General features: G+C 40.6%; 1 protein-coding gene across 1 annotated transcript; it reads left to right on the top strand.

Moving 5' to 3' along the window:
• Nucleotides 1-349: 349 nt before the first annotated feature.
• Nucleotides 350-27,490, top strand: LOC311247936 (uncharacterized protein; the record flags this gene model as incomplete). Its single annotated transcript, XM_084338914.1, has 4 exons — nucleotides 350-410; nucleotides 10,289-10,400; nucleotides 11,660-11,789; nucleotides 26,866-27,490. 4 exons carry the CDS (start codon nucleotides 350-352, stop codon nucleotides 27,055-27,057), a joined length of 495 nt encoding a protein of 164 aa, XP_084195040.1. The 3' UTR covers nucleotides 27,058-27,490.
• Nucleotides 27,491-27,995: the final 505 nt, after the last annotated feature.

Raw genomic sequence — 27,995 nt, 5'->3', positions numbered from 1 at the left:
CCACGGGGCAAACTGCACCCCGGAGAGTAGACTGCTCCATAAGATGATACATTACTTATCCAAGTACAATCATTGTTGTATTCATGCTGGTAGGTTTTCATCTATTTCTACAAATGTCATTTGTCTCCTTTTTACCTCATATCTACAAGTTAGCTTTAGCTGGCGCGCGGTCTGGTGGCCTATAGTGGTACAGCTAGCAGTTAACACCCGATATGCATTCGTTTTCAGTCAATTTCAGACAATACAAGCTTGTTATGTAGGTTGGAATCCCAGAGTTGACCTTTCAGACCAGCTGATCCAGTACTACTCCACACACACCGCAGAACTTCCCGCCGGCCGGTACCGGACCATGTTCTTCCACTTTACGGACATCGCGAGCACCAACGCCTACATCGTCCACTGTGAAATCAGTGAGGCAAAACAGGAGGCACACACATGACTCACAAGGACTTCTTGTGCGAGATGGTGCGTGTGAGTTGTGTGGCGTGGACATCACACTAGCTCCTCTTGACAGGAAGTCAGAGCATATGTCCCTGTTGCCATCGCCGCACCTACAGAGGACGTCAGACAGAAAGCCACACAAGGCCGCAGCAGGATCTGCCAGCAGTGTCACAAAAGGGGGGAAAAGGACCCTGACTCCCTGGAAATGCAAGTGCTGTGATGTAGCCCTCTGTGTCGTCATTGGCAGAGACTGTTTTGAAGCGTGGCACAGTTGAGCAGGACAGCACAGTACAGCACAGTACAATGTCGCACACACACACACACACACACACACATATATGTGTGTAGTCTATATAGTGTATATATGTATATTGAATATTCCTCTTTACTTTTACTTACTTTTTTAACTTTTCTTTTTTTTTACTAGTATTTTTATTGCACATTACTTTAGTTACATTCCATAATGATGCACTATTTTTTTTACTGACTTTCTAAAAAAGCATGATGGTGAGATTTTCCAGTTGAGAATCTAAATTTCGTCTGGGTTTATTACCTGTGTGTGTATGGAGAAAATAAATTGTTTTTGAATTGAATTCTGTCCTGTAATCTTTTGTTTATGTAAATATGCTACCTGAGGGTGCATTTCCACTGTTTTATATGCTTGATTGAATATGTTTGCATTGTTTCATATACTAGTAAAAAGAACACATTTTCTCAATCCGATTTTGTGTTTTGTGTTGTACATGATGCAGTATACAGTATACAGTATTATACAGTATGAAAACTAACTGTCGGGTCATATATGTGAGACTGTGCTGAAAAAAAGGATACCAAACATAACATGGTAAAACATTTTAAAATGGGAATTATACAATTTAAATCAAAATTTGCTAAAACATTGAAAATATCCAACTCCGAAGAGCCTAGGCATTGTCCAACTAACACCTCTCCCGAAGGCTAACCGCCGGCCATGTCCGCCTCCACTCGTTCAACTTTCTACTGAATGTACAGCGAGGAAACTAGTATCTGGAGAAGACTGTAGGCTAATGTCCCAAAATGTTGCCGTGTTCCTTTAAGGCCAAAAATCTTCTATGCTAAAACCTCTGAATAAATCTGTCTCCAACATATTCTGATTAGTCATGTTGAATTAAAGGTTTATAAATGTCCCAATATAACTTCATTACACTCATAACTGTAACTTAAACAAGCAGTATAACCAATAATGTAACTATTGTCAACCCTGTTACTGAGGTTACTGATGAATGTCAAATAAATTAATTATATATGTTAAATCAAAGAGACCAGATAATCTACTAAGAACATGCTGTGAAAGTGTCAGTTGTAAATGAGTGGATTCATCCATGAAACAAATATTCTCACTTTACAAATGTTGTATGTTAGAGCGATGGACTGCTCTGTTGTATGTTAGAGCGACGGACTGCTCTGTTGTATGTTAGAGCGACGGACTGCTCTGTTGTATGTTAGAGCGATGGACTGCTCTGTTGTATGTTAGAGCGATGCTCTGTTGTATGTTAGAGCGACGGACTGCTCTGTTGTATGTTAGAGCGACGGACTGCTCTGTTGTATGTTAGAGCGATGGACTGCTCTGTTGTATGTTAGAGCGACGGACTGCTCTGTTGTATGTTAGAACTTTGTAAAGAAACTCAAAGTACTAAGAGCGATACACTGCTCTGTTATATATTTTTTAATGAACAATCTTATCACACTTTTCTACTGTCCATTCTATTTGATTATTTTAGCCTATTTTAAACTGCACTTTTTAATCTAATCTACTCTATTTTATTATTTGTATTACTGAAGAACTGTGATTTGCCTTATAATTTATATAAAATGTGTTTTATAAAAATAATTGTATATTTTATTTGGTATGGAGACTGAATCTAAAATGGATACCGATATACTTGTGTTTACATATCCAGGTACGACCACTACACCCCCCACGCCCAGCTCGATCCACCCTGTACAGATTGTAGCATATCTTTTTTTTATCAAAAACCTGCACGGACTACAATGTATGACGTATATAATGGCATTTATTATTATTATTATTATTATTATTATTATTATTATTATTATTATTATTATTATTATTATTATTATTATTATTATTATTATTATTATATTATTTTCTGGCTGCTCCTGAGTCTCCAGCCTTGAAAAATTAATGAATAGCTTCGTCTGTGGTTCATGCAGCTGTGGTCCCGTGGGGGTCGCTCCAGGTCAAACAGAAGCAATCTTCCAGCCGATTGACCCAGACTGCCAGTGCCCTTCAGTTTCATTCCCTTGATCATTGCCATAATGGCAGTGATTTGGCAAGAAAACTTTGTAGTTCTTTTCTTGAATGAGTCCAAATCGGCAAGCAACACTTTGATATATTCTATGTACGCCTTGCCTAAGGCAATTCTGTGTTGGTGTAATGTACTGTACAGGTATGGGCAGGGTAATAGTAGAAAGACATAAATATACAGGCAATAGAATTTGATCTGAATATAATAATATGAGAAGAAATAGAGAGAGAACAATATAATTAACTTTGGATATAAAAATGTGAGTGAAGGGAGCTCCAGTAGCTCACCGCATATCTCGGCGCTATTTCTGCGTCGGGGAAAACCGTCCAAGGTGTTCTGCGCCAAGTATGGATTCTTGAATCTCCGGTGTGACTACATCCTTGTTGATGTATGTAAGAAAACTTACAAAAGCACATTTAATTCAGGTTTGTACCTTGTGTAGTCACACTTAACTCATTAAGCCCCACCATTTATTTTTTGAAAATTCGCCTAAAACAGCATGCTTACATTAAAATGCTTATATATCCAGATTTATAAGAGCTACTTGCATAAACTTGGTACCTAAAGAAAGCTAAGACTTGGGGGATTCTAATGTTGGTGTCGAACACTGTACAGTTATTACCAAATTGCTGTAGTATTCCTGCAAACACTGAAGAAATGTCATTTTTTGTATCCTCACCTATACAAAGATTACAGTTAGACAGTCAAAAACACCCTGTTACTCATGGTTGCACCCCAGCTATATTCCTACTTTCTTCCTCCATAGGTGCAGATGTTCTGTGCAAACTTTCATGTCAGTAGAATAAAAACTGTGGGTTTAGCACCTGTTTTTGTGGAGAGAGGGCCTGGTGCTGGCGGCCATGTTGGATTTCTCAATTTTGAGGCCTTATTTGACATTTTTGAGCTTGGTATACAGCAGATTTGGATTCAGCACCCCTTAATACCCCTAGAAATGTTGTGTACCAAAAATAAACACGAAATGCCTTCAGCACTTTATACAAGCACATTATCTGAAAGTCTGCCTAGTCTAGTATACGTGTTTCTAGTTGCGCAGAGATGTGCTCTCAGACTCTAATATACGTTCGTTCGGCAGGAATGAGTTAACTTGTCTGTTGTCAGATTGATGTTTGTAGCGAGATGATCCTCCGTTGGAGGCGTGATTTTTTTCCCGTAGCCTTTGTTAGCTAAGCCAATCAGAGAGGGTCTTTGCTGTACGCGGGCTAGCCAATCAGAGAGCGGCTTCGCAAACAAAGGCTATTGTAAAAAAAATCACGCTCCGTGAAGCAAAGACACACAAAAAAAAAGGAGAAATCGAGAAGTTGGGTCATTTTCCTATTGACTTAATACAATCAGAATTCTTTTTGCAGCTGTTGACTGTATAAATGGGCGAGTTATATACAAATGTACCCCCTGCAGTTGTTATGAACAGTGACATTAGCTATAGACAGTGTTGGTTGCTGTAATTAAACTAATTACAATTTAACTTTTTTCTTATTTCTGCTCATTGAATAGTAAACTCCAGATGTTTGTTTTTTTTAGTTCAAGAGTTTTAAAAGAAAAGGATTTGCCCATCACCTTTGCACAGAGTTCACACACTAATATGAAGCACTCTTCTTTAAATAATGTTTGCTGTGATTTGAAGCTTTTCTACAGTTGCATGTTTTGTTTTTGTTTTAACTTTTTCCTGTTATACCTGCAGTTATGTAGGCAATGTTGAATCACAAATAAGAATACAAATACAGTCAGGGATATACATTCTAAAATATGTATATAGATTCTAAAATATGTATATACATTCTAAAATATACAGCCAAAATATACAGTAATATACAGTCAAATGTACAGTAATACATGTATGTATATATATGTATAGCACAGTGGCGCGTTGTATAGTCAGAATGAAGGCAAGCGGATCATCAAATGTTTTGTGCTCAGCATTTACTTAGATAGATTAGCATACTGTACCTTATGTGTATACTGTATACTTCGTTCATCAGAGCATACATTTAGCATTCTTAGCATTTAGCGTATTAGATTATATATATATTAGATTAGATAGTAGTTATTAGATTATATACTGTATATATATATTGTATATATTTATTGTATAGGGCAAATATAACTGAGAGGGCATACATACCCCTCCTCTTGCACCTTGACCTTTTTACACCGCCTACTTGCCCTTATGCACATGTCCAGAGTTAATTATATTGTTATATTGTTTACACTGCCTATTTTTATTCTATTTGTATATTTACTTCTACACTGTACTATAATTCTATGACCTGTACCATGTCTTCTACTACCTGTACCCCCCCCCCCCCCCCCCCTCCTGCTATGCTGTCTGGATTTCCCCAAGGGGGTAAAAAAAATTAATATATAATATCTTATCGTATCTTATTTAGCAGTCACTCCATTGTGCTCCTACTGGTCTGCAGCGGCCATATGACCTGTGTCTGAGGCTTCACCAGCATCTGCTGTGTGGACGTGTTCTGTTCTAACGATGTGTCCATTATCCTCACAGCTCCGTCTTTGCATCTGAATGTTTATGTTTAATTACAGACCTAACCCTTAGTTAAGTCACACCTAACCCTTTAGTTAAGTCACACCTAACCCTTAGTAAGCCTTGAGTCATGAGGCTGAGTACAGGGCTCTGGTGGAGAGCTTCGTAGGGTGGTCCGACAGCAACCACCTCCAACTCAACGTCAGCAAGACAAAGGAGCGGGTGGTGGACTACCGGAGAGGCAGGAAGGGTCCCCCTTCTCCCATAATCCTCGGAGGGGAGGAGGTAGAGATGGTGGAGTCCTACACGTTCCTTGGAGTTCACCTGAACGAAAAACTGGACTGGTCGGACAACACTGAGGCCCTCTACAGGAAGGGACAGAGCAGGCCGTTCCTCCTGAGGAGACTCAGGTCGTTCGACGTGTGCAACCGACTGCTGCTATCTTTCTACCAGTCGGTTGTAGCCAGCGTCCTCTTTTTTGCTGTGGTGTGCTGGGGGGGGGGGGGGGGTTGGGTAGGAGGGGTGGGGGGGGGACACTGTACAACTGTACAAACAACACTGTACATTGGATTATTGACAAGACCATACTTGGTAATTTACTGTACATTGGAGGGGGTTGTGTTCGGACATTTACAGGGGCCAGTTTCGAGTTGCAGTCTCCCGTAGGTGTTAAGTGGAAGTTAAGTGGAATTGCGTTGATGATGGGAAGTGGCTTGGACCCAAGTTTATTTCCTGTCGAGGCGTACATAATGCTTGCACAGCAACAGGAAATATACTTGAGTACATTTAGAGAAACTGTCTATACATTTACAGTCCCTAAGTGATGGGTTCCATGGCGTTCGCCTTCTCCCATGACCTGCCAGCAGGCCTTAGATCTGAGCAAACTGGATAGGTTGAAGTAACATGGTTGAGGGTTCTAGCCCTAACTGAGACGAACCTAGAGCTCGAGGTGTAATGGAATAGAGGCCTTGTGGAGAATGTTTACAATGCTGTCCATTTTTACATATATAGCCTCGCGAGCCCAAAGAACTCGTGCATGATTTCACAATGCTTCCATGTTGGAAGAAACGGCGGTCGCTATGTGCAAAACAATCATATACTGTATGAGAGTGATCAACTATTTTATATTTGGATCTTATAAACAAGTCATGTTGGAACAGTAACATCATGTGTTCCCAGTGTTGTACCGGCTCTACCACAGCTGAGTGGTGAATGCAAACGACTAAATGCATAGAAATTGGGCCTTTTCTTTTCAAAGTGGTCACCAATGGTTACAAGTAGCCATGTTGGAAGAAAGAGAGCCACACACAAGCGTTCCACGCAAGGCCTCTGTTGGGCCAATAACCAACGGGGAAAGTTATTAAATATATAAGCTGCATCATAATGTGTATTATCTGATATATTCATCTATAAATGTTACATTTTGTGCACAAATGCAGTGGTGTGGGGCTTTAATTGTATACATTGAGTTATTGCAGACTGAGACAATTCCTTAAAATCTTTTTTTTTTATGATGCATCAAATGTTTACATAAATAATAAAGGATTTTCACAGAATGTTTAGAATGGAAGAAACAACAGTTGCTATGTGTTGATAACAAATATGGATGTCCGATATTATTGGCCTACCGATATTATCGGCCGATATCGGCATTAAAATGTGATATCGGAAAATATCGGTATCGGTTTTCAAAAAAAAAATTTTTTTTTTGTTTTTTACATTTCTATAGATATTTCTACAGTAATATCATGCTCTATAGTGTTTAACCTGCTCTACTGTACAGTAATATCATGATCTATAGTGTTTAACCTGCTCTACTGTACAGTAATATCATGCTCTATAGTGTTTAACCTGCTCTACTGTACAGTAATATCATGCTCTATAGTGTTTAACCTGCTCTACTGTACAGTAATATCATGATCTATAGTGTTTAACCTGCTCTACTGTACAGTAATATCATGATCTATAGTGTTTAACCTGCTCTACTGTACAGTAATATCATGATCTATAGTGTTTAACCTGCTCTACTGTACAGTAATATCATGATCTATAGTGTTTAACCTGCTCTACTGTACAGTAATATCATGCTCTATAGTGTTTAACCTGCTCTACTGTACAGTAATATCATGCTCTGTAGTGTTTAACCTGCTCTACTGTACAGTAATATCATGCTCTATAGTGTTTAACCTGCTCTACTGTACAGTAATATCATGCTCTATAGTGTTTAACCTGCTCTACTGTACAGTAATATCATGATCTATAGTGTTTAACCTGCTCTACTGTACAGTAATATCATGCTCTATAGTGTTTAACCTGCTCTACTGTACAGTAATATCATGATCTATAGTGTTTAACCTGCTCTACTGTACAGTAATATCATGCTCTATAGTGTTTAACCTGCTCTACTGTACAGTAATATCATGATCTATAGTGTTTAACCTGCTCTACTGTACAGTAATATCATGATCTATAGTGTTTAACCTGCTCTACTGTACAGTAATATCATGATCTATAGTGTTTAACCTGCTCTACTGTACAGTAATATCATGATATATAGTGTTTAACCTGCTCTACTGTACAGTAATATCATGCTCTATTAGGGGACTATTGTCCTCTTAAAAAACACCATACAAATATTATATGTTGAAATAATTTACCACTTTTTCTTTCATAAATCTTTTATTCACTCCTGATCATAACCACCACATATTCAATACATTTTAACCATTTAAATGCCAGTGTGTGTGATGGCATCACAAATTATTGTAAACAAATGAAAACACATAAAAAGTAAAATATTTTCCAATATATCAAATGCAAAGTAGATTTTTCTGGGAGGGATTATTACAGGCATGTGTCAATGATTAGCAACAACACTGATTTTGATGGATTTTTTGTTTTTTTTGTAATAGTCCCGCCTCCACCAATCACATGTGCCTCCCTTTGTGTGTGTGTGTGTAAGGAGAGAGAGAGAGAGAGAGAGAGAGAGAGAGAGAGAGAGAGAGAGAGAGAGAGAGAGAGAGAGAGAGAGAGAGAGAGAGAGAGAGAGAGAGAGAGAGAGAGAGAGAGAGAGACCAGTCTTTCTATGGTCTGCATCCCCTTAACAATTGTGTGTATTGAGATGTACTGTATTGTACCCATTCTGCAATCTGTTAATAAAGTTTTCAATCAATCAATCAATCAATCAATTCAATCAGATGTTACAGGCTGGTCTACAGCGCCGCCCTGTGGCCGGTGCCTGTATGGTATATACACACGTGTGTCTCACTACGTCCGGCAGGAGGAGGAGGTGTGGTTTGTTTACCGGTGTTTTCCAACAACAACACGGCAGCGTTTGAGACGCAACTGGACTCGACTCATTCCATTGAACAGCTGTAACCGAGGAGGAGAAGCCGTCGGTGTCGCTGCTGCTGCTGCTGCTGCTGCTGCTGCTGCTGAGTTTGTTATTTGACATCATCTCCGTGTTTAGTTACAGTAAACTGCTTGTATTCACATCTACTGAGTGCACATCATCAGATCTGTTGGGCTGCGTGGTGTCTGCAGCCACCTGTCGAGAGAGAGAGAGAGAGAGAGAGAGAGAGAGAGAGAGAGAGAGAGAGAGACGTGTGTTTATTCAGCTCGTTACTATAATAATAATAATGACGACATCTCAACTGCTGAGCGTTTCACCCACTGTTTGGGCTGCTTTACTTGAGATCAACTATGTAACTATGCTGCTGCCGAGAGACATCATTTAATCTCTTCTGAGGCGTCTCTCACCTGGCTCCTCGCCAGCAGCAGGTAAAAAGGTATCCGTGCTGCTGCTACTTTTGAACCGTGTTCCCTGCTGCACCACGTGGTGTCTGTCGAGCCCCTCGTCAACAACACTGTGACAACAACCTATAATTACTTGAAGGGGCTTAAACATGCTGATGATGATGGGTACCGTTGGTCAATTTGAAATAGTTTTGAAATGAATTTAGATTGTGCTGTTGGTATTGAATCTTATAATGACACGACGACGTTTTCTGTACTGATTTCACCAGTTTGGCGTCATCTCACACATTGTCTGTCCAGACAGGAGAAAGCATGGCCACAGACAGACAGACAGACGGAGGTGAACGGCAGCTGAACGGAGGGGGGGGGGCGACAAGAAGAAAAGGGCTGCACCTACTGCAGGATCGAGGGACGGGACCCCAGCCAGCCAGCGGTGAGCAAAAAGATATGATGTGTCATGCAATAGTCTTCATCCTTGATTTAAGATTAACATTAGAATAACATAGACAATCCAGATTAATAGTATAACCACACGTCTATGATAAAAACACACTGGGGAACAATACACCTTTAAAATGTTTATTTCACCTCATTGTCACGGTGTTTGAAAAGTAGATTATCACGGTGTTTGAAAAGTAGATTATCACGGTGTATGAAAAGTAGATTATGGTGTTTGAAGGCCTAAACCATTGCTGCAGTGGTACATTTCTCAATGCTAAAGATATCAGTGAGGAATATAAATATTTGGTAAACAGCATTTTAATATGGTCTGGGTTTAAAAATAGTGAACCTATTCTTTAAAAGCTATTTACAACAGCATATTTTTACAGGATATAAAACAGTTCAACAGTTAAAGTTAATTTGAGTGGCACCTCAATGCGTTGGCGCAATAGACGGCAGCAGCCACATCATCCCCATATTGGCAGCACCTGAGATCATGTTCCCTGCACAGGACTTCTATAACCCAAAGGGATGGCACTCACTCCACCATGCATGCACCCTACAGGCTGTCGTCGAGGGAGGGAGGGAGGGAGGGAGGGAGGGAGGGAGGGAGGGAGGGAGGGAGGGAGGGAGGGAGTTGTTCACACTGTATAAGTCTGTATATCTTAGCAGCGTATTCATACCTGCACTCTTTTCACCACACTGTTCATTCTGTTAATGTTCATCATACCTTATATCATCATTTAACTTACATATTATGTATAATATATAAGTAGAATAAACAGTAAAGGTAGGTATGAATGTGCTAAGATATATTATATATTATGTTTTGTCACAGAAGGTGGAAGGAAGGAAGGAAGCCACTGCTTGCTGCTGCTGCTGCTGCTGCACGTCACCGACTCTAATCCCTTTGTGTCACGTCGGATCTGTGTGCAGCAGGTATGGAGATGGTATGGAGATGTTTTTGTCTGTTTCTTTTGCAAAGGTTTTATATGATTTTAGTGTGAAATGAAAGGCTGTATGTTTAACAGCAGCCTCCTCACACAGTAGTGTAGTGTTTCACCAGTTCAGCTATACAAGTTGAGTCTGGCTGGTGTGATTTGTAACACAGCAGCAGCAGCAGCAGCAGCAGCAGCAAAGTTACATAATGTGTTTAATATTTTCACATTTGTCATATAAAGATATATGGGTTTTATTTGATATTTTTGTTAAGATTGTTACGGTAAGCTTGATTGTGGAATTTAACTTTGGCTAAACACAATATATATATATATATATATATATAAATGCTGTTGCTCTGGATATGCAATTGAGAAGGTGGAAGGAAGTCTGTTTTGGTACATTGGTCATGGGTTAAAGGGGCAACGAGCGGAGAAAAAAAAAATCTGCGTTAAGCGTGGTTAAGCTGCGTTATATTTTCCCGCCCTTTTACTCTTTTTTTTTTTTTTTTTTTTTTTTTATTATATATTGGTCTTTTTCCCCCTCCATTTTCCTCCGATTTTCTCCCATCCCAATGTTAGTCGTATGCCAATTCCCAGTCCCTTCCTGGTCGCTGCGCACTTACCCCCCACAGTCAGATCATCTGGGAGAGTGGAGGCTACCACGTGCTTCCTCCGACACACGTCCAGCCAATCACCGCTTCTTTTCACCTGGCAGCGCGGATTCTCATCGAGAGGGCGTAGCGTGTGGGAGGACCACACTATCCCCCTCGAGTCCTATCCGCGCTTAGCAGGCGCCCCGACCGAACTGTAGGAGTCGCTGTTTACAACGACCCGGACCCACCCCGCCAGCTTCTCCCACCCTCTAATACAGCCAATTGTATTAGTGCAGACGGCCAGCCAAGCTGGTGACAACCCCGGAGCTGTGAGCTGGGATGCAGACCAGAGAAAGTCTTTCGTCTTGTTTACATCCTGTGTGTGTGTGTGTGTGTGTGTGTGTGTGTGTGTGTGTGTGTGTGTGTGTGTGTGTGTGTGTGTGTGTGTGTGTGTGTGTGTGTGTGTGTGTGTGTGTGTGTGTGTGTGTGTGTGTGTGTGTGTGTGTGTGTGTGTGTGTGTGTGTGTGTGTGTGTGTGTGTGTGTGTGTGTGTGTGTGTGTGTGTGTGTGTGTGTGTGTGTGTGTGTGTGTGTGTGTGTGTGTGTGCGTGCGTGTAAATGGCTGCATTTATAAAGCGCTTTACAATTTGTTCCTCACATTTGACCCATTCACTCAGGCGTTCACACACCGACGGCGGAGGCGACCATGCAAGGTGCCAACCTGCTCATCAGGAGCAATTAGGGGTTAAGTGTCTTGCTCAAGGACACTTGGACACACGCTGCCCGGGAGGAGCGGCAATCGAACCGGTAACCTTTCACTACCACACGACAGCAGGTTAACCCTTTCACTACCACACGACAGCATGTTAACCCTTTCACTACCACACTACAGAAGGTTAACCCTTTCACTACCACACGACAGCATGTTAACCCTTTCACTGCCACGTGACAGCGGGTTAACACTTTCACTGCCACGCGACAGCATGTTAACCCTTTCACTGCCACACTACAGAAGGTTAACCCTTTCACTGCCATGTGACAGCCTGTTAACCCTTTCACTACCACACGACAGCGGGTTAACCCTTTCACTACCACACGACAGCGGGTTAACCCTTTCACCGCCATGCGACAGCCTGTTAACCCTTTCACTGCCACACGACAGCGGGTTAACCCTTTCACTGCCACCTGACAGCCTGTTAACCCTTTCACTACCACACGACAGCGGGTTAACCCTTTCACTGCCACGTGACAGCGGGTTAACACTTTCACTGCCACGCGACAGCATGTTAACCCTTTCACTGCCACACTACAGAAGGTTAACCCTTTCACTGCCATGTGACAGCCTGTTAACCCTTTCACTACCACACGACAGCGGGTTAACCCTTTCACTGCCACGTGACAGCGGGTTAACCCTTTCACTGTCACGCAACAGCGGGTTAACCCTTTCACTACCACACTACAGAAGGTTAACCCTTTCACTGCCATGTGACAGCCTGTTAACCCTTTCACTACCACACGACAGCGGGTTAACCCTTTCACTGCCACGTGACAGCGGGTTAACCCTTTCACTGCCACACTACAGAAGGTTAACCCTTTCACTGCCATGTGACAGCCTGTTAACCCTTTCACTACCACACGACAGCGGGTTAACCCTTTCACTGCCACGTGACAGCGGGTTAACCCTTTCACCGCCATGCGACAGCCTGTTAACCCTTTCACTGCCACACGACAGCGGGTTAACCCTTTCACTGCCACCTGACAGCGGGTTAACACTTTCACTGCCACGCGACAGCATGTTAACCCTTTCACTGCCACACTACAGAAGGTTAACCCTTTCACTGCCATGTGACAGCCTGTTAACCCTTTCACTACCACACCACAGAAGGTTAACCCTTTCACTGCCATGTGACAGCCTGTTAACCCTTTCACTACCACACGACAGCGGGTTAACCCTTTCACTACCACACTACAGAAGGTTAACCCTTTCACTACCAATTACAGACGGTTAACCCTTTCAGTGCCACGTGACAGCGGGTTAACCCTTTCACTGCACACCTGTCTCACTGCTTGCATGTCTCACTGCTCGCCTGTCTCACTGCTCGCCTGGCTTGCATGTCTCACTGCTCGCCTGTCTCACTGCTCGCCTGTCTCACTGCACACCTGTATCACTGCACACCTGTCTCACTGATCGCCTGTCTCACTGCTCCCTGTCTCACTGCTCGCCTGTCTCACTGCTCGCCTGTCTCACTGCTCGCCTGTCTCACTGCTCCCTGTCTCACTGCTTGGCTGTCTCACTGCTCGCCTGTCTCACTGCTCCCTGTCTCACTGCTCCCTGTCTCACTGCTCGCCTGTCTCACTGCTCGCCTGTCTCACTGCTCGCCTGTCTCACTGCTCCCTGTCTCACTGCTCGCCTGTCTCACTGCACACCTGTCTCACTGCTCTCCTGTCTCACTGCTCGCCTGTCTCACTGCTCGTCTGTCTCACTGCACACCTCTCACTGCTCCCTGTCTCACTGCTCCCTGTCTCACTGCACACCTGTCTCACTGCACACCTCTCACTGCTCGCCTGTCTCACTGCTCGCCTGTCTCACTGCACACCTGTCTCACTGCTCGCCTGTCTCACTGCTCGCCTGTCTCACTGCTCGCCTGTCTCACTGCTCGCCTGTCTCACTGCTCCCTGTCTCACTGCTCGCCTGTCTTACTGCACGCCTGTCTCACTGCTCGCCTGTCTCACTGCTCCCTGTCTCACTGCTCGCCTGTCTCACTGCTCCCTGTCTCACTCTTAATGTCTCACTCTTACTGTCTCACTCACTCTTAATCTCTCACTCTTAATATCTCACTCTTACTGTCTCACTCTTAATGTCTCACTCTTAATGTCTCACTCTTACTGTCTCACTCACTCTTAATCTCTCACTCTTAATGTCTCACTCTTACTGTCTCACTCTTAATGTCTCACTCTTACTGTCTCACTCGCTCTTAATCTCTCACTCTTAATGTCTCACTCTTAATGTCTCACTCTTAATGTCTCACTCTTAATGTCTCACTCTTAATGTCTCACTCTTACTGTCTCACTCACTCTTAATCTCTCACTCTTAATGTCTCACTCTTACTGTCTCACTCTTAATGTCTCACTCTTACTGTCTCACTCACTCTTAATCTCTCACTCTTAATGTCTCACTCTTAATCTCTCACTCTTACTGTCTCACTCTTAATGTCTCACTCTTACTGTCTCACTCACTCTTAATCTCTCACTCTTAATGTCTCACTCTTAATGTCTCACTCTTAATGTCTCACTCTTACTGTCTCACTCACTCTTAATCTCTCACTCTTAATGTCTCACTCTTAATATATCACTCTTACTGTCTCACTCTTAATGCCTCACTCTTACTGTCTCACTCACTCTTAATGTCTCACTCTTAATGTCTCACTCTTAATGTCTCACTCTTAATATCTCACTCTTACTGTCTCACTCACTCTTAATCTCTCACTCTTAATGTCTCACTCTTACTGTCTCACTCTTAATGTCTCACTCTTACTGTCTCACTCACTCTTAATCTCTCACTATTAATCTCTCACTCTTAATATCTCACTCTTACTGTCTCACTCTTAATGTCTCACTCTTACTGTCTCACTCACTCTTAATCTCTCACTCTTAATGTCTCACTCTTAATGTCTCACTCTTAATGTCTCACTCTTACTGTCTCACTCACTCTTAATCTCTCACTCTTAATGTCTCACTCTTAATGTCTCACTCTTAATGTCTCACTCTTAATGTCTTACTCACTCTTAATCTCTCACTCTTAATGTCTCACTCTTACTGTCTCACTCTTAATGTCTCACTCTTACTGTCTCACTCACTCTTAATCTCTCACTCTTAATCTCTCACTCTTAATATCTCACTCTTACTGTCTCACTCTTAATGTCTCACTCTTACTGTCTCTCTCACTCTTAATCTCTCACTCTTAATGTCTCACTCTTACTGTCTCACTCTTAATGTCTCACTCTTACTGTCTCACTCGCTCTTAATCTCTCACTCTTAATGTCTCACTCTTAATGTCTCACTCTTAATGTCTCACTCTTAATGTCTCACTCTTAATGTCTCACTCTTACTGTCTCACTCACTCTTAATCTCTCACTCTTAATGTCTCACTCTTACTGTCTCACTCTTAATGTCTCACTCTTACTGTCTCACTCACTCTTAATCTCTCACTCTTAATGTCTCACTCTTACTGTCTCACTCTTAATGTCTCACTCTTAATGTCTCACTCACTCTTACTGTCTCACTCTTAATGTCTCACTCTTACTGTCTCACTCACTCTTAATGTCTCACTCTTAATGTCTCACTCTTAATGTCTCACTCTTACTGTCTCACTCTTAATGTCTCACTCTTACTGTCTCACTCACTCTTAATCTCTCACTATTAATGTCTCACTCTTACTGTCTCTCTCACTCTTAATCTCTCACTCTTAATGTCTCACTCTTACTGTCTCACTCACTCTTAATCTCTCACTCTTAATCTCTCACTCTTAATGTCTCACTCTTACTGTCTCACTCTTACTGTCTCACTCACTCTTAATCTCTCACTCTTAATCTCTCACTCTTAATGTCTCACTCTTAATGTCTCACTCTTAATGTCTCACTCTTACTGTCTCACTCTTAATGTCTCACTCACTCTTAATCTCTCACTCTTAATGTCTCACTCTTACTGTCTCACTCTTAATGTCTCACTCTTACTGTCTCACTCACTCTTAATCTCTCACTCTTAATATATCACTCTTAATGTCTCACTCTTACTGTCTCACTCACTCTTAATGTCTCACTCTTAATGTCTCACTCTTAATGTCTCACTCTTAATGTCTCACTCTTAATGTCTCACTCACTCTTAATCTCTCACTCTTAATCTCTCACTCTTAATATCTCACTCTTACTGTCTCACTCTTAATGTCTCACTATTACTGTCTCACTCACTCTTAATCTCTCACTCTTAATCTCTCACTCTTAATGTCTCACTCTTAATGTCTCACTCTTAATGTCTTACTCACTCTTAATCTCTCACTCTTAATGTCTCACTCTTACTGTCTCACTCTTAATGTCTCACTCTTACTGTCTCACTCACTCTTAATCTCTCACTCTTAATCTCTCACTCTTAATATCTCACTCTTACTGTCTCACTCTTAATGTCTCACTCTTACTGTCTCACTCACTCTTAATCTCTCACTCTTAATGTCTCACTCTTACTGTCTCACTCTTAATGTCTCACTCTTACTGTCTCACTCACTCTTAATCTCTCACTCTTAATGTCTCACTCTTAATATATCACTCTTACTGTCTCACTCTTAATGCCTCACTCTTACTGTCTCACTCACTCTTAATGTCTCACTCTTAATGTCTCACTCTTAATGTCTCACTCTTAATATCTCACTCTTAATGTCTCACTCTTACTGTCTCACTCTTAATGTCTCACTCACTCTTAATCTCTCACTCTTAATGTCTCACTCTTACTGTCTCACTCTTAATGTCTCACTCTTACTGTCTCACTCACTCTTAATCTCTCACTCTTAATATATCACTCTTAATGTCTCACTCTTACTGTCTCACTCACTCTTAATGTCTCACTCTTAATGTCTCACTCTTAATGTCTCACTCTTAATGTCTCACTCTTAATGTCTCACTCACTCTTAATCTCTCACTCTTAATCTCTCACTCTTAATATCTCACTCTTACTGTCTCACTCTTAATGTCTCACTATTACTGTCTCACTCACTCTTAATCTCTCACTCTTAATCTCTCACTCTTAATGTCTCACTCTTAATGTCTCACTCTTAATGTCTTACTCACTCTTAATCTCTCACTCTTAATGTCTCACTCTTACTGTCTCACTCTTAATGTCTCACTCTTACTGTCTCACTCACTCTTAATCTCTCACTCTTAATCTCTCACTCTTAATATCTCACTCTTACTGTCTCACTCTTAATGTCTCACTCTTACTGTCTCACTCACTCTTAATCTCTCACTCTTAATGTCTCACTCTTACTGTCTCACTCTTAATGTCTCACTCTTACTGTCTCACTCACTCTTAATCTCTCACTCTTAATCTCTCACTCTTAATGTCTCACTCTTAATATATCACTCTTACTGTCTCACTCTTAATGCCTCACTCTTACTGTCTCACTCACTCTTAATGTCTCACTCTTAATGTCTCACTCTTAATGTCTCACTCTTAATATCTCACTCTTACTGTCTCACTCACTCTTAATCTCTCACTCTTAATGTCTCACTCTTACTGTCTCACTCTTACTGTCTCACTCTTAATGTCTCACTCTTACTGTCTCACTCACTCTTAATCTCTCACTCTTAATCTCTCACTCTTAATATATCACTCTTACTGTCTCACTCTTAATGCCTCACTCTTACTGTCTCACTCACTCTTAATGTCTCACTCTTAATGTCTCACTCTTAATGTCTCACTCTTAATATCTCACTCTTACTGTCTCACTCACTCTTAATCTCTCACTCTTAATGTCTCACTCTTACTGTCTCACTCTTAATGTCTCACTCTTACTGTCTCACTCACTCTTAATCTCTCACTATTAATCTCTCACTCTTAATATCTCACTCTTACTGTCTCACTCTTAATGTCTCACTCTTACTGTCTCACTCACTCTTAATCTCTCACTCTTAATGTCTCACTCTTAATGTCTCACTCTTAATGTCTCACTCTTACTGTCTCACTCACTCTTAATCTCTCACTCTTAATGTCTCACTCTTAATGTCTCACTCTTAATCTCTCACTCTTACTGTCTCACTCTTAATGTCTCACTCTTACTGTCTCACTCACTCTTAATCTCTCACTCTTAATGTCTCACTCTTAATGTCTCACTCTTAATGTCTCACTCTTACTGTCTCACTCGCTCTTAATCTCTCACTCTTAATGTCTCACTCTTAATGTCTCACTCTTAATGTCTCACTCTTAATGTCTCACTCTTAATGTCTCACTCTTACTGTCTCACTCACTCTTAATCTCTCACTCTTAATGTCTCACTCTTACTGTCTCACTCTTAATGTCTCACTCTTACTGTCTCACTCACTCTTAATCTCTCACTCTTAATGTCTCACTCTTAATCTCTCACTCTTACTGTCTCACTCTTAATGTCTCACTCTTACTGTCTCACTCACTCTTAATCTCTCACTCTTAATGTCTCACTCTTAATGTCTCACTCTTAATGTCTCACTCTTACTGTCTCACTCACTCTTAATCTCTCACTCTTAATGTCTCACTCTTAATATATCACTCTTACTGTCTCACTCTTAATGCCTCACTCTTACTGTCTCACTCACTCTTAATGTCTCACTCTTAATGTCTCACTCTTAATGTCTCACTCTTAATATCTCACTCTTACTGTCTCACTCACTCTTAATCTCTCACTCTTAATGTCTCACTCTTACTGTCTCACTCTTAATGTCTCACTCTTACTGTCTCACTCACTCTTAATCTCTCACTATTAATCTCTCACTCTTAATATCTCACTCTTACTGTCTCACTCTTAATGTCTCACTCTTACTGTCTCACTCACTCTTAATCTCTCACTCTTAATGTCTCACTCTTAATGTCTCACTCTTAATGTCTCACTCTTACTGTCTCACTCACTCTTAATCTCTCACTCTTAATGTCTCACTCTTAATGTCTCACTCTTAATGTCTCACTCTTAATGTCTTACTCACTCTTAATCTCTCACTCTTAATGTCTCACTCTTACTGTCTCACTCTTAATGTCTCACTCTTACTGTCTCACTCACTCTTAATCTCTCACTCTTAATCTCTCACTCTTAATATCTCACTCTTACTGTCTCACTCTTAATGTCTTACTCTTACTGTCTCTCTCACTCTTAATCTCTCACTCTTAATGTCTCACTCTTACTGTCTCACTCTTAATGTCTCACTCTTACTGTCTCACTCGCTCTTAATCTCTCACTCTTAATGTCTCACTCTTAATGTCTCACTCTTAATGTCTCACTCTTAATGTCTCACTCTTAATGTCTCACTCTTACTGTCTCACTCACTCTTAATCTCTCACTCTTAATGTCTCACTCTTACTGTCTCACTCTTAATGTCTCACTCTTACTGTCTCACTCACTCTTAATCTCTCACTCTTAATGTCTCACTCTTAATCTCTCACTCTTAATGTCTCACTCTTAATGTCTCACTCACTCTTACTGTCTCACTCTTAATGTCTCACTCTTACTGTCTCACTCACTCTTAATGTCTCACTCTTAATGTCTCACTCTTAATGTCTCACTCTTACTGTCTCACTCTTAATGTCTCACTCTTACTGTCTCACTCACTCTTAATCTCTCACTATTAATGTCTCACTCTTACTGTCTCTCTCACTCTTAATCTCTCACTCTTAATGTCTCACTCTTACTGTCTCACTCACTCTTAATCTCTCACTCTTAATCTCTCACTCTTAATGTCTCACTCTTACTGTCTCACTCTTACTGTCTCACTCACTCTTAATCTCTCACTCTTAATCTCTCACTCTTAATGTCTCACTCTTAATGTCTCACTCTTAATGTCTCACTCTTACTGTCTCACTCTTAATGTCTCACTCACTCTTAATCTCTCACTCTTAATGTCTCACTCTTACTGTCTCACTCTTAATGTCTCACTCTTACTGTCTCACTCACTCTTAATCTCTCACTCTTAATATATCACTCTTAATGTCTCACTCTTACTGTCTCACTCACTCTTAATGTCTCACTCTTAATGTCTCACTCTTAATGTCTCACTCTTACTGTCTCACTCACTCTTAATCTCTCACTCTTAATGTCTCACTCTTACTGTCTCACTCTTAATGTCTCACTCTTACTGTCTCACTCACTCTTAATCTCTCACTATTAATCTCTCACTCTTAATATCTCACTCTTACTGTCTCACTCTTAATGTCTCACTCTTACTGTCTCACTCACTCTTAATCTCTCACTCTTAATGTCTCACTCTTAATGTCTCACTCTTAATGTCTCACTCTTACTGTCTCACTCACTCTTAATCTCTCACTCTTAATGTCTCACTCTTAATGTCTCACTCTTAATGTCTCACTCTTAATGTCTTACTCACTCTTAATCTCTCACTCTTAATGTCTCACTCTTACTGTCTCACTCTTAATGTCTCACTCTTACTGTCTCACTCACTCTTAATCTCTCACTCTTAATCTCTCACTCTTAATATCTCACTCTTACTGTCTCACTCTTAATGTCTTACTCTTACTGTCTCTCTCACTCTTAATCTCTCACTCTTAATGTCTCACTCTTACTGTCTCACTCTTAATGTCTCACTCTTACTGTCTCACTCGCTCTTAATCTCTCACTCTTAATGTCTCACTCTTAATGTCTCACTCTTAATGTCTCACTCTTAATGTCTCACTCTTAATGTCTCACTCTTACTGTCTCACTCACTCTTAATCTCTCACTCTTAATGTCTCACTCTTACTGTCTCACTCTTAATGTCTCACTCTTACTGTCTCACTCACTCTTAATCTCTCACTCTTAATGTCTCACTCTTAATCTCTCACTCTTAATGTCTCACTCTTAATGTCTCACTCACTCTTACTGTCTCACTCTTAATGTCTCACTCTTACTGTCTCACTCACTCTTAATGTCTCACTCTTAATGTCTCACTCTTAATGTCTCACTCTTACTGTCTCACTCTTAATGTCTCACTCTTACTGTCTCACTCACTCTTAATCTCTCACTATTAATGTCTCACTCTTACTGTCTCTCTCACTCTTAATCTCTCACTCTTAATGTCTCACTCTTACTGTCTCACTCACTCTTAATCTCTCACTCTTAATCTCTCACTCTTAATGTCTCACTCTTACTGTCTCACTCTTACTGTCTCACTCACTCTTAATCTCTCACTCTTAATCTCTCACTCTTAATGTCTCACTCTTAATGTCTCACTCTTAATGTCTCACTCTTACTGTCTCACTCTTAATGTCTCACTCACTCTTAATCTCTCACTCTTAATGTCTCACTCTTACTGTCTCACTCTTAATGTCTCACTCTTACTGTCTCACTCACTCTTAATCTCTCACTCTTAATATATCACTCTTAATGTCTCACTCTTACTGTCTCACTCACTCTTAATGTCTCACTCTTAATGTCTCACTCTTAATGTCTCACTCTTAATGTCTCACTCTTAATGTCTCACTCACTCTTAATCTCTCACTCTTAATCTCTCACTCTTAATATCTCACTCTTACTGTCTCACTCTTAATGTCTCACTATTACTGTCTCACTCACTCTTAATCTCTCACTCTTAATCTCTCACTCTTAATGTCTCACTCTTAATGTCTCACTCTTAATGTCTTACTCACTCTTAATCTCTCACTCTTAATGTCTCACTCTTACTGTCTCACTCTTAATGTCTCACTCTTACTGTCTCACTCACTCTTAATCTCTCACTCTTAATCTCTCACTCTTAATATCTCACTCTTACTGTCTCACTCTTAATGTCTCACTCTTACTGTCTCACTCACTCTTAATCTCTCACTCTTAATGTCTCACTCTTACTGTCTCACTCTTAATGTCTCACTCTTACTGTCTCACTCACTCTTAATCTCTCACTCTTAATGTCTCACTCTTAATATATCACTCTTACTGTCTCACTCTTAATGCCTCACTCTTACTGTCTCACTCACTCTTAATGTCTCACTCTTAATGTCTCACTCTTAATGTCTCACTCTTAATATCTCACTCTTAATGTCTCACTCTTACTGTCTCACTCTTAATGTCTCACTCACTCTTAATCTCTCACTCTTAATGTCTCACTCTTACTGTCTCACTCTTAATGTCTCACTCTTACTGTCTCACTCACTCTTAATCTCTCACTCTTAATATATCACTCTTAATGTCTCACTCTTACTGTCTCACTCACTCTTAATGTCTCACTCTTAATGTCTCACTCTTAATGTCTCACTCTTAATGTCTCACTCTTAATGTCTCACTCACTCTTAATCTCTCACTCTTAATCTCTCACTCTTAATATCTCACTCTTACTGTCTCACTCTTAATGTCTCACTATTACTGTCTCACTCACTCTTAATCTCTCACTCTTAATCTCTCACTCTTAATGTCTCACTCTTAATGTCTCACTCTTAATGTCTTACTCACTCTTAATCTCTCACTCTTAATGTCTCACTCTTACTGTCTCACTCTTAATGTCTCACTCTTACTGTCTCACTCACTCTTAATCTCTCACTCTTAATCTCTCACTCTTAATATCTCACTCTTACTGTCTCACTCTTAATGTCTCACTCTTACTGTCTCACTCACTCTTAATCTCTCACTCTTAATGTCTCACTCTTACTGTCTCACTCTTAATGTCTCACTCTTACTGTCTCACTCACTCTTAATCTCTCACTCTTAATGTCTCACTCTTAATATATCACTCTTACTGTCTCACTCTTAATGCCTCACTCTTACTGTCTCACTCACTCTTAATGTCTCACTCTTAATGTCTCACTCTTAATGTCTCACTCTTAATATCTCACTCTTACTGTCTCACTCACTCTTAATCTCTCACTCTTAATGTCTCACTCTTACTGTCTCACTCTTACTGTCTCACTCTTAATGTCTCACTCTTACTGTCTCACTCACTCTTAATCTCTCACTCTTAATCTCTCACTCTTAATATATCACTCTTACTGTCTCACTCTTAATGCCTCACTCTTACTGTCTCACTCACTCTTAATGTCTCACTCTTAATGTCTCACTCTTAATGTCTCACTCTTAATATCTCACTCTTACTGTCTCACTCACTCTTAATCTCTCACTCTTAATGTCTCACTCTTACTGTCTCACTCTTAATGTCTCACTCTTACTGTCTCACTCACTCTTAATCTCTCACTATTAATCTCTCACTCTTAATATCTCACTCTTACTGTCTCACTCTTAATGTCTCACTCTTACTGTCTCACTCACTCTTAATCTCTCACTCTTAATGTCTCACTCTTAATGTCTCACTCTTAATGTCTCACTCTTACTGTCTCACTCACTCTTAATCTCTCACTCTTAATGTCTCACTCTTAATGTCTCACTCTTAATCTCTCACTCTTACTGTCTCACTCTTAATGTCTCACTCTTACTGTCTCACTCACTCTTAATCTCTCACTCTTAATGTCTCACTCTTAATGTCTCACTCTTAATGTCTCACTCTTACTGTCTCACTCACTCTTAATCTCTCACTCTTAATGTCTCACTCTTAATATATCACTCTTACTGTCTCACTCTTAATGCCTCACTCTTACTGTCTCACTCACTCTTAATGTCTCACTCTTAATGTCTCACTCTTAATGTCTCACTCTTAATATCTCACTCTTACTGTCTCACTCACTCTTAATCTCTCACTCTTAATGTCTCACTCTTACTGTCTCACTCTTAATGTCTCACTCTTACTGTCTCACTCACTCTTAATCTCTCACTATTAATCTCTCACTCTTAATATCTCACTCTTACTGTCTCACTCTTAATGTCTCACTCTTACTGTCTCACTCACTCTTAATCTCTCACTCTTAATGTCTCACTCTTAATGTCTCACTCTTAATGTCTCACTCTTACTGTCTCACTCACTCTTAATCTCTCACTCTTAATGTCTCACTCTTAATGTCTCACTCTTAATGTCTCACTCTTAATGTCTTACTCACTCTTAATCTCTCACTCTTAATGTCTCACTCTTACTGTCTCACTCTTAATGTCTCACTCTTAATGTCTCACTCTTAATGTCTCACTCACTCTTAATCTCTCACTCTTAATCTCTCACTCTTAATATCTCACTCTTACTGTCTCACTCTTAATGTCTCACTATTACTGTCTCACTCACTCTTAATCTCTCACTCTTAATCTCTCACTCTTAATGTCTCACTCTTAATGTCTCACTCTTAATGTCTTACTCACTCTTAATCTCTCACTCTTAATGTCTCACTCTTACTGTCTCACTCTTAATGTCTCACTCTTACTGTCTCACTCACTCTTAATCTCTCACTCTTAATCTCTCACTCTTAATATCTCACTCTTACTGTCTCACTCTTAATGTCTCACTCTTACTGTCTCACTCACTCTTAATCTCTCACTCTTAATGTCTCACTCTTACTGTCTCACTCTTAATGTCTCACTCTTACTGTCTCACTCACTCTTAATCTCTCACTCTTAATGTCTCACTCTTAATATATCACTCTTACTGTCTCACTCTTAATGCCTCACTCTTACTGTCTCACTCACTCTTAATGTCTCACTCTTAATGTCTCACTCTTAATGTCTCACTCTTAATATCTCACTCTTAATGTCTCACTCTTACTGTCTCACTCTTAATGTCTCACTCACTCTTAATCTCTCACTCTTAATGTCTCACTCTTACTGTCTCACTCTTAATGTCTCACTCTTACTGTCTCACTCACTCTTAATCTCTCACTCTTAATATATCACTCTTAATGTCTCACTCTTACTGTCTCACTCACTCTTAATGTCTCACTCTTAATGTCTCACTCTTAATGTCTCACTCTTAATGTCTCACTCTTAATGTCTCACTCACTCTTAATCTCTCACTCTTAATCTCTCACTCTTAATATCTCACTCTTACTGTCTCACTCTTAATGTCTCACTATTACTGTCTCACTCACTCTTAATCTCTCACTCTTAATCTCTCACTCTTAATGTCTCACTCTTAATGTCTCACTCTTAATGTCTTACTCACTCTTAATCTCTCACTCTTAATGTCTCACTCTTACTGTCTCACTCTTAATGTCTCACTCTTACTGTCTCACTCACTCTTAATCTCTCACTCTTAATCTCTCACTCTTAATATCTCACTCTTACTGTCTCACTCTTAATGTCTCACTCTTACTGTCTCACTCACTCTTAATCTCTCACTCTTAATGTCTCACTCTTACTGTCTCACTCTTAATGTCTCACTCTTACTGTCTCACTCACTCTTAATCTCTCACTCTTAATGTCTCACTCTTAATATATCACTCTTACTGTCTCACTCTTAATGCCTCACTCTTACTGTCTCACTCACTCTTAATGTCTCACTCTTAATGTCTCACTCTTAATGTCTCACTCTTAATATCTCACTCTTACTGTCTCACTCACTCTTAATCTCTCACTCTTAATGTCTCACTCTTACTGTCTCACTCTTACTGTCTCACTCTTAATGTCTCACTCTTACTGTCTCACTCACTCTTAATCTCTCACTCTTAATGTCTCACTCTTAATATATCACTCTTACTGTCTCACTCTTAATGCCTCACTCTTACTGTCTCACTCACTCTTAATGTCTCACTCTTAATGTCTCACTCTTAATGTCTCACTCTTAATATCTCACTCTTACTGTCTCACTCACTCTTAATCTCTCACTCTTAATGTCTCACTCTTACTGTCTCACTCTTAATGTCTCACTCTTACTGTCTCACTCACTCTTAATCTCTCACTATTAATCTCTCACTCTTAATATCTCACTCTTACTGTCTCACTCTTAATGTCTCACTCTTACTGTCTCACTCACTCTTAATCTCTCACTCTTAATGTCTCACTCTTAATGTCTCACTCTTAATGTCTCACTCTTACTGTCTCACTCACTCTTAATCTCTCACTCTTAATGTATCACTCTTAATGTCTCACTCTTAATGTCTCACTCTTACTGTCTCACTCACTCTTAATCTCTCACTCTTAATGTCTCACTCTTACTGTCTCACTCTTAATGTCTCACTCTTACTGTCTCACTCACTCTTAATCTCTCACTCTTAATGTCTCACTCTTACTGTCTCACTCTTAATGTCTCACTCTTACTGTCTCACTCACTCTTAATCTCTCACTCTTAATGTATCACTCTTACTGTCTCACTCTTAATGTCTCACTCTTACTGTCTCACTCACTCTTAATCTCTCACTCTTAATGTCTCACTCTTACTGTCTCACTCTTAATGTCTCACTCTTACTGTCTCACTCTTACTGTCTCACTCACTCTTAATCTCTCACTCTTAATGTCTCACTCTTACTGTCTCACTCTTAATGTCTCACTCTTACTGTCTCACTCACTCTTAATCTCTCACTCTTAATCTCTCACTCTTAATGTCTCACTCTTAATCTCTCACTCTTAATATCTCACTCTTACTGTCTCACTCTTAATGTCTCACTCTTACTGTCTCACTCACTCTTAATCTCTCACTCTTAATGTCTCACTCTTAATCTCTCACTCTTAATGTCTCACTCTTAATCTCTCACTCTTACTGTCTCACTCACTCTTAATCTCTCACTCTTAATGTCTCACTCTTACTGTCTCACTCTTAATGTCTCACTCTTACTGTCTCACTCGCTCTTAATCTCTCACTCTTAATCTCTCACTCTTAATATCTCACTCTTACTGTCTCACTCTTAATGTCTCACTCTTACTGTCTCACTCTTACTGTCTCACTCACTCTTAATCTCTCACTCTTAATGTCTCACTCTTACTGTCTCACTCTTAATGTCTCACTCTTACTGTCTCACTCTTACTGTCTCACTCACTCTTAATCTCTCACTCTTAATGTCTCACTCTTACTGTCTCACTCTTAATGTCTCACTCTTACTGTCTCACTCACTCTTAATCTCTCACTCTTAATCTCTCACTCTTAATGTCTCACTCTTAATCTCTCACTCTTAATATCTCACTCTTACTGTCTCACTCTTAATGTCTCACTCTTACTGTCTCACTCACTCTTAATCTCTCACTCTTAATGTCTCACTCTTAATCTCTCACTCTTAATGTCTCACTCTTACTGTCTCACTCTCTCTCTCTCGCTCTCTCTCTCTCTCTCTCTCTCTCTCTGTCATGTCTCCGTCTGTGCGTCTGCAGGAGATGATCCGTGTGATCCAGTCGGCCCGGACGCAGGGGGAGGAGCGGGGGGTGATCCAGAGGGAGTGCGCTGCCATCCGGGCACAGTTCAGACAGTCCGACAACAATGGTGGCCGCTCCCACAACCTGGCCAAGCTGCTCTATGTGCACATGCTGCGCTACCCCGCCCACTTCGGTCAGGTGAGGGGCTGATTGGTGCACATGCTGCGCTACCCCGCCCACTTCGGTCAGGTGAGGGGCTGATTGGTGCTCAGAGTATGACTTACTTGACTTAATCCTCTTTACCCCGTTGGGGGGCATAGAGGGCGTCCACCGGAGCTCTCCATCTCACTCTCTTCTGGGCCTTTGCTTCTTGCCAGCTCACTTGGATGTTCTTTAGGTCTTGGAGTGTGGAACGTCTCCAGGTGTTTCTCGGCCTACCGGCTTTCCTCTTCCCCTGCGGGTTGTAGTCCAAGGCCTGTCTAGTGATGTTGTTTGAGTCCTTCCTAAGGGTATGCCCTATCCAGTTCCACTCTCTCCTTTTGATGGTGGTAGCTATGCTATCCTGGTTGGTTATCCTCCACAGCTCTTCATTTGTTGTTTTGACTGTTGTAACTGTTGGTTATTTAACTGAGCCAAAGGTTTGCACAAGGTCCTTGAAGGTCCATTTTGTATTTTATTTTAAATGTTAATAAAATCTTGAATCTTGACTACTTCTCTCTATGTTCCTTTTATCCTGTAGTTGGGCTATAAGATCACAATAAGAGAGATATCTCTCTCATCATAAGAACAAAGCCAGGCTGCTCACCTGGAAGGTGGGTGAGGGCTTATGTGTATTGCAATGGCCCTTGGGTAAAGTAGCGCATCATGATGCACTGTTAACAGAAACGGCTCCAAGCTTCTGGTCACAAATGTGATGTATATGATACCCACCACTGTGTCCTTTATGACAGGTATGATACCCACCACTGTGTCCTTTATGACAGGTATGATACCCACCACTGTGTCCTTTATGACAGGTATGATACCCACCACTGTGTCCTTTATGACAGGTATGATACCCACCACTGTGTCCTTTATGACAGGTATGATACCCACCACTGTGTCCTTTATGACAGGTATGATACCCACCACTGTGTCCTTTATGACAG

The sequence above is a fragment of the Notolepis coatsorum genome (genome assembly GCF_963971535.1).
Source record: "Notolepis coatsorum genome assembly, contig: SCAFFOLD_354, whole genome shotgun sequence".
NCBI classification, from domain to species: domain Eukaryota; kingdom Metazoa; phylum Chordata; class Actinopteri; order Aulopiformes; family Paralepididae; genus Notolepis; species Notolepis coatsorum.
The sequence above is the reverse complement of the archived record's forward strand: the minus strand, read 5'-3'. Positions and strand labels throughout refer to the sequence as shown.